Source organism: Haliotis asinina, chromosome 8 (genome assembly GCF_037392515.1).
Source record: "Haliotis asinina isolate JCU_RB_2024 chromosome 8, JCU_Hal_asi_v2, whole genome shotgun sequence".
NCBI lineage: Eukaryota > Metazoa > Mollusca > Gastropoda > Lepetellida > Haliotidae > Haliotis > Haliotis asinina.
Window position 1 is genome coordinate 6,602,944 of NC_090287.1, and position 12,182 is coordinate 6,615,125.

Below are 12,182 nucleotides of genomic sequence, written 5' to 3' on the forward strand. Positions count from 1 at the left end.
TCTCATCTGTGAATCTAGCCACAGTTGTGTATGAGTTGGAATTTTTTCTTGTATTTATAATTTTTTTTAAAGTTTTAACCTAGATATCTATATCTAAATCTTTGTTCACATGTTTTGCGAGTATTTTGTTCGATCTTGTCTATGAAGTGCCAATGTTTTTCCCAAAATATAATAAAACATGGTAATATTTTGAATAATGCCTTATCAGTAAACGGTATAACTGTATTCATATATATTCATAAAGAATGCTTGGAGTCATCTTACTGCTGCTGTTGCATAAAATGTACAGCCCGAAGTTTTCATCTCTGGATAAATAAAAAAAACCCCAATATGCCAAGAAACATAAAACCATATGCCAAAAATAGCCAAAGCTGATTTGGTTGTTTTCTCGAGCACTTCACCACAGCTACGAAGTAAATGAATATTCTTTACACAAACCAATATTCACTTCGTCTCTGGAATGTTGAACATTGGCACTTTCAGAAATTCATTTTTGTGATATTTTAGGTTTTTTTTCAATAAAATATTCAGTCTGGTTTTCATTTGCTCCTGTTATATGGAATTCAGTTTTGTAAATTTGCTTGTCTGTTTACTGTCAAATATTCCTAAGTTCTAATTACTCCCAACAATGTTTCTATTTGCATGCTGATGTTTGTGAGTAGTCAGAAAATTCACAATAATACACCTTGTATAAAATACAACTTTTCAGTCTTTTGTATGCCTAATTGTTGAATGTCTTCAAGTGCAATATACATGCACAGGTTCTTTATGAAATACATGTGTGCCATTCATAAGTAAAATGCATTTCTCAGCTCAGAATGTAGACTGTAAAACGTTTGACAGTGTTGTAACAGATCTGTCATGTCTCTGCCATGCCCACAGTGCTGATTCATGAATAGAGAAAAGTGCTCTTCAATTACTGTATCTGAATAACGGACACCATGGTCTAGAATATTGAATGAATGTATCACTGAACACAAGTAATGATCACAAACATGTATTCACTAGAGTTCACCCTAGTGATGGCCACTCAACCATTTTCATGCACTGTTGGTTTGTGGACACTTTGTGCTATGTTTTCCTGTTGTTGCATTCTGTGATCCATCATAAATGGAGGGACTATTTTGACATGAGTGAGTGAGTGAATAATCAGCAACACTGCAGAGTACTGCACAGAGGAAGTATGTACTCACCTTTTTCGCAATCACCTGGTATGATATCTATTTCCATATTACCGTATCTAATCTCTCATAGCATGAAAACTTCTCTCATTGCTATGTTCAGGTGTTCTACTTTTATATGGCTACCTTTCAGCATAACTTGTCGCATATTGTGAATAATCGACATGTTTTATCTTTCATTTCGTGAGTTGTCCATAGCTCACTTACGCACATATGCGAGGCCACATAAAAAATATTCTGGTCTCTCATCACCTTTTCCTCCTCAAAAATAAGTGTTGGACCCGTGGATTTTACTTTTACATTTTATTTTATTTCCTTTATACCTAACACCCCCCACCCCCCACCCACCCCCCACCCCCTGGATTTTGTGGAAACTTACACGTTTTCAAAATAAAAAATTAGAAGTGTGAAAAAATCATGCACATTTTGAGAGCCTAAGTTACATATTCTGTTTTGAAAGTTGAAGAATTCTTAGTGTTCTGTCAAATGTTCGGACAGGGCGGTGATGAGAAACAAGAGTATTTTATATATGGCTTAAAGATGAGATTCCAGTTTTGATGTTGCAGTGGATCAAGTGTTGAATCATGTCTGCAGGAGGATCTCGAAAATTTCGAAAATTAGCCCTCGCAACACTGTCAGAACAGTTTCTTATAATGAGAGACACACCCATTCTCGACTATATTCGCAGAACCGTAAGAAAACATATGGTTCCATCTGGGCGTGGTATTGTCTCGAAAACCAGTTCTCTGTAAACGTATACGAAGTGATACGAAGGAAATGTCAACATCAGCCCGACCGTATAAACACACATGCTTCCATTTCGTTATCTTTTGAAATCTGAACCATTAAGTACCACGCGGATCACATCATGACGTACATTGAAAAAAAAAACCAACCAAGAAAAACATCAAATTTAACATCTACGTTACTTAGAACGTGTTTTTTCACTAGCAAAGTGTTTTTATAGTAGCTGCTGAGTTTACCTTTTGTCATGTGTCGAAATCTATCCCAAGAATACAGAAACGAGATGTTAAGCTGAAATTAATCACTGAATAATACACTGTGTTCGCTTCTGGACCGCCCACGTGGTTCTTTCGACAGATCTGACATTAGCGGCTTTGGGCTGTGTGGGTGGTTCGATTCCCGACCACGTCTAACCATACTTTATGTTACCTTGCCTGATGCTCGACATTAAAAGAATCATGGGCTAGCGGGCTCAGTGTCCGTTTACTGTGTATGAGTGGGGCATTCAAGTTAAAGTATCGCATGGTGTTTCAGTTGGCTAGCGGGCTCAGTGTCCGTTTACTGTGTATGAGTGGGGCATTCAAGTTAAAGTATCGCATGGTGTTTCAGTAGGCTAGCGGGCTCAGTGTCCGTTTACTGTGTATGAGTGGGGCATTCAAGTTAAAGTATCGCATGGTGTTTCAGTAGGCTAGCGGGCTCAGTGTCCGTTTACTGTGTATGAGTGGGGCATTCAAGTTAAAGTATCAGTGTTTCAGTTGGCTAGCGTTGCTGAGTGAGTGAGTGAGTGAGTGTAGTTTTACGGCACTTTTAGCAACATTTCAGCAATATCACAGCGGCGGACACACAATTGGGCTTCACACTTTGTGGACTAGCGCTATTGGCCAGCGTTAGTTGGGATTAGAAAAACAGCCTCATGCCTCGCCACCCCGCCCCCAACATATGCAATGTTAGTGGACTCATCCCTACATTACTAATACAAAGTGTTTGAAAGGGTCGGGTTAGATTGCAACATTGCTCAGTAGTGTGTGTCAAAGGGGATGCATGTTATGACATTGGTGGATTCGCTCAGCCCTCATCAACCAACAACCAACATCTTTGTTATTAAAAGGTTACCTAAGAATTTAAAATTTGAACAACGGCCCTTTATACAATTCTCTATCCGCCTCTGCCTGTACTATATACAATTACATGATACATAAATAACCAATGCGTTCACTCGTTGGCACAAATGTTGGCTTCAGATGTTCAGATGAAGAAATTCTGATCCTCTTGCAATATGCTCTCTTCAGAAGAATCTCCCATGATATACGATAGGAACTGTGCAGTGGCTGATTGGTATCAGTTGTAATAAATGTGTAGGCTCGGAACGCCAACTCTCGCCTTGTCTGAATATCTTTGTAATGAGATATTGGTTATCCGCACATTAGCCAGGTCACCAAGCGTTTTCTTTCAAACAGAACCCCTTTATAGAAGAATCTCGTTCAAATGGTTTACACCGGTGCGTTGATGGAAAGTCGATTCCTGTGAAGGTTTGTTGAGGACTTTTGTTTTTGGCGGATTATATTTTCAATCTGTGCTGAAAACAATTAGTTTTTGTCTCTGGAAGTAGACGTCACACAATGTTTTGTTAAAGCGTGTTTCATGACAGCTAGCCATTTTTGTCGTGTAAGCCCGATAGGTTTGCAGAACTTTATATTTAGATAGTTTTGGGGGCTTGCCCAACCGTTTTAGCAACAGTCATGAGTAAGCCCGAGCTTATGTTTTCGCAATGATAGTTACCCCCCTCCAGGACATCAGACGTTAGTGGTTGTGAAACTTAAGACATCTTTTTCGATCTTTTCCTGTGAGGGCTATCTCCCCTCAAAAGTGGCCGTAGTCCTAAAGTAAACCTCAGTCGCCAAGGCGCTATTAGGGGCTGAGCTGCGGTGTGTGCTACCTCTGTGACCAGAATTCTATGTACGAAGATTTGAAGACAAGAGTGGCCCAGATTCACTCAAGATTTATGATCAGCACAACAGCAGATGACCACAGCGGCTAATATAATTAAAAAGAAACAAACCCTTTCCACGAGCATAAGAACTGCGTATCGAAGTACATTCTGAGATGCGGACCATGTGTTTAGGGCTTTAGTAACGACAGCAGGTGTTTGCGGAAAGGTAGGCGTATCTCGGTGTTGTCGGCGCCAGTCATAAACACATGCAAAAGCATGTCAATTCTCCATCTCTCCAGTTCTCTGTTACACAAATCAAAGTGTGGAAATTGATCCATTAAAGCGTTACATTTGAGGTGTCCTCCAGATTTGTACAATACAACTACTGATTTGGTATAATATATATATTCTCTTAGGCAAAATTTATAGCCTGAACGAAAAAAGACCGAAACCCGTGCATGTAAAAATCGTGTCAAAATTATATGTTCTGAACCTCAATGTTGAACGTGGGAACAATTTGCAGACATGAATATGTTTTTATTTGACTTTTAATGACCCTGTATTTTTTCCCATGTCAATAACTACGCTCTTCCAACGCTGCACACAGTGTCAGGTTGCAATTATGGAGCCCCCAGAGAGAAGATGCCTTACCACGATGGCAGAAGGAACATAACTAAATATGATTATTTCTGGCTAGAATATAAGAAGAGGGAACTTTAAATATGAATTCATTTACGCATCGAATGGGGGCGGGAAAGACAATATGTGGTGAGCGCGACGTGAGTGATGACTAGGAGACGTTGGGCTTACGACTTTGTCGACAAGTAAGGCGACATGAGGCATAGCGTGAGCGGATTGGGCCATCATTCTGGCATGGCAATGTCTGTAATTAGAAGTTATATACTGCACCCTGGCATGGCTAAATGCGATTTATATCCCAACATGACGTCGGGGGAATATGCAAGGAGATCGAGAGTGGTCTTTTCTCGAAAATTGAATTATTTTACCATCTTCGTCAAGTTGCAATTAGACATTGGCGGTGCATACTGTGTAATCAGCTCAAAGAGGAGGTTTTCTACACATGTTGTGTGTTATGCGATATCGATGCAATGCGTTTTGATTTGAACACTTTGGTTCGGATTAGATTTGGATTAGATTTGGATTGTGATCAACTGGAAGAGGACAAAAATGTGTACCGAAACGTCGCTCTCACAAATATGAGAAGTTGCTATCCATTAACCTTGTTCTATATTGTACTTCCCCACTTCTAAACTGCCACTCAAAGAAATCACAACTTCAAGCCGACTGGAGATTCTTTTCACTTCTTATCTTTTTGATACATTCAAAATCTCTATTATTTGTACATTAGTAGGTCATATAGTATGGGTATCATTTGACATGTATGTATACTGACATTATACTACCCAACAATGGTAATCTCTTCTAAACGACATGACCCTTTGCGAAGTTGAGTAGTATTGTGTCTTACAGCACCGTGGTTCGCCGCGCTGGGTTACTTCCCTTTGACGTGCTTGCTTGTCATGGATTCGAAGCCTTGTTACGTTCTGATAAAAAAACCCCACAAAATCCCAGTTTATCGTTACCAAACATCATACTCTCAGGTGGGTTAGCTCTTTGGCCAAAAGCATATGTGCACACTGACTATATCAAGTCTGAAACTATGTGTTAAGTTAACAGGACCTTTGGAACGTAATGTTTGTAGCGACGGAGGAAGGGTGTTGTCACAGTTCGCTGACTTGGTTGATGTTCGGCATTGTTTTCTGTTTGTGTCATCATATACGATAGATGCGTTAAACGTGTAACCAAAAAAAAACAACACAAAAACAACAACAACAACAAAAACAGCCGATGAAGTTTCGGACAGTGGTCCTGTTTAACGTTAATGTTGACTGTAATCAACCGCACAATGTACATCATCATCTTTGTGACTGCTGAAATGTTTGTTATCCAGATGAGAGTGGCTGCAGTGGGTTTTGTTCTCAGTATTTTAAAAATTCTCGATATTCCAATGTGTCAATAAGGAAACCATGAAAAAGACGAAGGAATCCTAAATCCCCTTTAGCTTGGCTACTTTAGCTTATCCTCCTCCTCCTCTCCCATCCGCAATATTTCTGAAATACTCTCACTCTTATGCTAGGATAGGCACGCACAGTCTATGGCTTGTCAAACGCGGTGGTTTGGCCAACTGCCTGTCCTCGTATGCCGACTCGTGGGGTGTTGCTCTTGATATTAATCACCATATTGTTTGGTCCAGATTACAGGCTGCTGTCAAGTAGCAGCCATTTAGCGAATAATGCGTTGAAAACGTAAACCAAAACATTTTGAAAACAGCATATGTAATAATCATTTGACTTTGACGCGTGGCGTAAAACAACGAAGTCAAACAATATTTCACAGAACAAGGATTGGTGGAACTAACATTCCCCAGCCCTCCATGTAGTGTCTGCCGACACCGTCACTCAATAATAGAGACATTGCAAGTGAGACAACTGCACGCTTTTATTTATATGAATTGTTTCATTTGTGGCTGGTATGGTCGACCCTGTCGCTGCTCAATATTTTATTACAACGTGATATTGTGCGGCGTGGTGGCCATACGGAGAATAAACCCCCTGACATTACTGCTTCCGACATTACGTGGGTGGTGCAACTGGTGATGTAGTCTCTGGAGATGGAGGTTTATTGATGTCGTGTTCCGAAAGCTGCAGAAAGGGAGCTGTGACTTATGGGTGGAATTACGGTGCAATTTGAAATGCGGCCATACTGAATTATTGTGAGCTCATTAAAAACACAACATTGTAGGCTTAAACTCAAAAGATCTAATCAAAGATAGGTAGTCCGCGTAGATTAGGATTATTATGTCCTTACGAAAGTCCAGAGCTGCTTAACTGAGGTTACTGTTTGTGATTAGAATACAAATTGTAATACTAGTGCTGCACAAACAAAATCTGCTGAATATGTTTTCTTAGGGGGTTTGAACCTGTCCTGTCTACAATATACCCATTGCAATACACGTTTGACTCGCATCAGTGGGAAAGCCACACTGACTTGGCTAGTGGCTGCACGAGTTGTATTATCCCAAGGGAGTTGAGATTGAAAATACGACGTGCCTTTGAGCTTTAAATCCAGTGATCGAGAGAAAAAACAAAGCGCTTTGCATGTACTTGACATGGACTATATCGCTATATGATATACCCATATAATAATAACAGACAAGACAGTTTTGTGTTCTGTTATTAAGTTATAAACAATACTGATTTGTGTAATTTAAGAGTTTTCCTCTTTCAGATTGTCATGTTCCCATTTATGTAGAAACCAATTAAAAGACTTTTTTCCCGTCGCACGTTCCACATGTCAGAAATTCCGGTAGGAAGCACTGGTCCGGTGATTAGTTATTGGATAATTCACAACCCGTACAAATTTGATAAGATCCGAAGACCAATTATCGGATTCAAGTCACGGAATTTTTCTGGCAACAAGCTGTATTTCATAATAAATAGCATGACATGTAACCTTGACCTTTAACTAATTACAGCAGTGACCCATCAGAAGATGACAAAGCAAAGGCTAAACACGAGAAGAAGAAAGCTGATGAAAAGCCTGACAAATCTGAGAAGAAAAGCGTTTACCTAAACAATGGCCCCAATACAAAGGAGAATGCTAAAAATACGAAGGGGAACAAAGTTAAATCAAAGTCGGATAAGTCCAAGGATGAAAAGAGGTCTGGCTCCAAGACACCAATGTTGGCAGAAAGAAGATCACCGGATGGACAGAGCGATGAAGTAAATGATAAGAAAAATAAAGACAAAGATGAAGAGAAAGAAGACAATGCATGGGACACAATGGAGGTGTGTATCATATTACAACATCATTGCTTGGTGCCGACCTCTTAGGCTAGTTTTGTATAAGCGCAAAGGTGGGTGTCAAAAGAAAAAGAGAACAGTATTATTTGTAGCAGTTAACTGAAAAAATATAACATGTTTATTTAGTGGCAACATTCAACGTATAGTCAAACAGTGATCCTCCATGTTAGGAAAATGTTTGAGTTATATATGAACCACTGGGTTCACATGCCGTGGAGTAATACAGCTTTCTGATCAGAAAAAAATCAAATGTTGTAACGGGATCTTCAAAAGGACTCCAGAGTCTTGATATACGAGTAATCTCCACCTTGTGCACCCATGTAATCCTCTCAGAGATGTCGGTGCCAGCCACAGGTCATTGCCAACACGTATACCCCGTTTAGGTGACACATTTATGTTGAGATGGATTTAAACTTAGGAGAAATCCTCTGACGCAAATACAGAAAATGGTCAATTTTACATGCTGCGTAATTGATGAAAATGATGTTTGTGCTTTGAGCCCCTGACTGTGTAGACGTGGGTAAGATATATGGTTTCAGATCAGGCCTTTGGTCAGTGTTCAGTCAAGCTGTGCATTGTGGATGATTCATACTCTTATTCTTGTCTGGTGTTACTGTCCTCACAACATGATCCTTATCTGTAAGATTCTTTTCAAAGTGAAACTTCAGGAACATTAATCTGTAAATAGGAGATGTGGTGACGCAAAATAGGGTAAATAGACTTTTGCACTTTTGTCGAGACAGTAAACAAGAAGGTAAATCCAAAGCTGTATACATCCCTTCTAATGGACCTGATAAAACACAACAACGGAAACATCTAAATGTTGACAGTAATATAAGAGGGTAGTTTTAAGACCGAGCTATCGCCATGCACTTAAACATGTATGACACGCCGATGTTGTAGTTGCTTCTCCGTAAATAGAAAACAACCAACAAATTATTCTTCATTACGTCCAATCTCCAGTCATTATAATTCAGTCACTCCAAGATCAAAGCCACGTGGACCTTCCCTCATTACTAGCGTCCTTTGTACTCCATAAATTTCCTTCAACATGTCGCACTTTAATCTCTTCACGTAATTACTATAACCTCTCAAAAAGGCACAACAGCGCCAGCTCAGTACCAGGGCACCATTTGAGACGAGATCCTGTCTCGCAGATCAAATATGTCCAATATTTGTCCGGAGTTTAGGCAAAGCATTAAAATCCATTTAAGTCATCCTGCCCGTTCGTGTCGTGAGTTGCGAACAAACAGTTCGGGGCAAAAGTCCACGTTCCTGTTCGATAAAACCATGATCCTTCCCACTGTGAGCTCTTGCGCTAACTGTGTGGGTAGAAACTCCCATCAGTCGTGCTGCTTTGGTATTTGCTCTCATTGGATCGAACTGGTATTGGAATTGCTTTGTGCCGCACAGGCGACACCATAACATCATGCAAATAAACATGTAATTTGAACTACGTCTCAAGGGATAAAACCCAACTATAGTTCAAGATAGTCGACAAAAATATTAAAATGCAATCTCTGAGCGTAATACTCGCGGAGAAAGCAAATTTCATGACAGAAATATTTTCTACTGTACGAACACATGATTTGCAAGCGGGTTCAACTGTTTCTGCGTATTTCAAATACCCTTAGTCTCAACATGATCTGTTTGTAAGTGGGTTGGGTGTTTATGCAGATGCAGGAGATCTCGTTATGCAGCGATCGACCTTGTTCAGCTTGGCTTGCTCCAGAAATATGATTTAGAAAAAATATGATTTATTCTTCTAGAGGTAATGGACATTTTCAGATCCGATAGGAATTGTGGATCTCCTTTGGGGAATTTGATCAGAATGCTGAGTCCCATAATGACTTAATTCAGTGTTCTGCATTACGGCGGTTATGACATTCACCTGTGGTGGGGATCCTTTCAGCAAATACTTGGTGTCATAACATCAATTACCAACGTGTATGCACTGAAATCTGAGGTTCCATTTGTTTGAGGTGGATTGAGTCCCGATGGGTCAGATTAGTGACTGATGACCCGATGATCGATTTTTCTGGGCCCGTGGTGTCGTGGATAGACACGTGGTGCAAAGCAGAGAGTGTATGCCATGAACACGGAAGGTCGGTGGTTCGTTCCCCTGCAGCGGTGTTATAGAAACATAAAGTTGATACTTGAAACCTTCCCTGTCTGTCAAAGTTGGGAGGAAATGGCAAAGTTGATTCAGTGTAAGTACACCGTGCCTGAAGAAGGTATCCATGGAATGCGACATGGGTTTACAATATCCCAGCACTAAAAACATATCTCAGGACTTGTACTGGAAGCCACGCACACACACTAAAGACAGATTTCGCTATATTTATGCAGTAATCTTGACCGTAAGTGAAACCCCATTTCACCTCACCACTTACCTTGCTTAAAAGGTTTCATTTTTCATTTAAATCAAGTTTGATCCCAAAATGAGAACCACCGCCACACGGCAAGGATTCTTGTCCGACAACCTGGAAACGTTAGTTTTATTAGACTGAGTTACGTGCGCTAGATCTGCTTTTGTGATGCCCCCGTGTATTCACAGAAAGAATTTATCTCTAAGGTGTTTTTCGCTCAACTTGTGTTTGTCACACTTAAACAGTCACACCAGTTCTTGATGCCAGCATGTCTTTTCTAGCCGACAGGAACGATCAAGGCGGCGACAGACTTTAAGCCTGAAGAACAGTGCAAGATATTGTATAATGCGATGGATGGAATCGGTAAGGCTCGGAACTCTTGTACTGTGAAATGAGTGCTGTAGAGTAGACATACATGGAATCAGATTTGGACGTTGTGATGGTTACAACACCTTTACAACAGCAATACCATTTTACAGAAAGCATGTGTAATCTTTTAACCATTGCTTTGCCAATCAAATACCGTTAGTGTCTTCCCCACCTTGCAATGCACAGTGTTCAACATTATAAGACTTGAAGAAGAAGCAGGAGAAGTAGATACATTGTCAGAATGTAGGTGATTTATTGGCGGTTTGGTTCATGGCTTTTCACTTCACAACGGGGAGGGCGAGAGTGTAGTCTCATGGTTAAAACTCGAGTACCATTCCCCATATGAGTACAAGGCATGAATCCCATCTCTTCCACTGTGACATTGCTAAACTATTTCTAGACACGGCCTAAAACTAAACTCACTCACTTATGACGGAGAGAGTAGATTTGTTACCAGTTCGTTTTTTCTACGGGGAGATTCTCACGTAGCAAGCGGTAATCCTTGTGTTTAGAACTGAGGCCTCTTTTCTCAATATTTCATCACAGCATGTGGTACAGCTGTAAATGTCCTGTTGATACAACTACGACTGTCATAGAATGTGCTTGTACTAACAGGTACGGACGAAGAGGCCATCATCACTGTGCTGACATCTTGCAGTAACTCTCAGAGACAACAACTGAAGAAAACGTACAAGAAAACTTACAAGAAGGTCAGTCGAGTTCCTTTATATACCGTTATAAATAATGCGTCAACGTCATGTATATATCACACACGTCATGTCCCTTGAGCGATAGTTCAGGTACATGAGAGCTAAACTGCCGTCCATGAGCGTTTGAAGAAACATTCGTTCTTGTTTCTCTGGAAATGAGATATTTAATAATGCTATGTCTGAAGGTTCCAACCATCAAGTGATATTAATAGCATGGGTAGTCATTTCGTTAAATGCCGACACAATTTTCAAAAGGATTTATTTATTTTAGTTAGAAAGAAGAGTTAGAAAACTTAGGTTTAGAGTAACGTTTTCTGTTAAAGGACAATTCTCACAGTCAAACAAAATCATGTCATTGTCATTCACTAGGTTGATTGTTTGTCATGGTTATTTGAACTATGTTGGAGCCCATGACATAACTAGCCCTAATTATTTAAAAAAAATGACTGAAATAATATCACAAGATGATTAACATCATAGTGTCTGAAATGGCAGTAGCATGGATATATCTTCAGCAGATCGTGTCATGAAGATGACCTGCGTTCTACTCATCACATGATCACGAAAGGTTCATATTTTTTCATATTTTCGATAACGCTTTTTGATTTAGTAATTGCTTTACTGGCCATAAGTAGAAGATAATCCCTGAGAGTTTACCATCCACTTTGAATCTACGGCTAATGGTGTGGTGAAGTTATAGTATAACAGTAACAAAGTGATGGCAGTTCTGCGATTATCGTTTCAAGGACAGAACGTATATATCTCTGAGTCTCCTCTCTCATCCAACCCTGGCTTGACGCCATTTTCATGAAGACGCCCACTAATACAAACCGACAAACACTTAGAGTAGAATTGTGTTTCTTTTGTACGTACATGTATTTTACTTTCGACATTTCGTAGCCGCCATCCATTACTGTAATGGACGTATTCTCCCAAACAGTTAATCCATTGAAGCCGTCCACTTGCTGACAGAAAGAAACAAGCGAGACCGCCAA

General features: G+C 40.0%; 1 protein-coding gene across 1 annotated transcript in view; it reads left to right on the forward strand.

The window, feature by feature from the left end:
• The window catches only part of LOC137293900 (uncharacterized), a 111,070-nt gene that overhangs the window by 75,078 nt on the left and 23,810 nt on the right, over window positions 1-12,182 (forward strand). Inside the window, exons 27-29 of the mRNA XM_067824703.1 lie at window positions 7,412-7,724; window positions 10,390-10,471; window positions 11,093-11,187. Coding sequence (XP_067680804.1) covers window positions 7,412-7,724; window positions 10,390-10,471; window positions 11,093-11,187 — 490 coding nt within the window. The remainder of the gene's footprint in view (window positions 1-7,411; window positions 7,725-10,389; window positions 10,472-11,092; window positions 11,188-12,182) is intronic.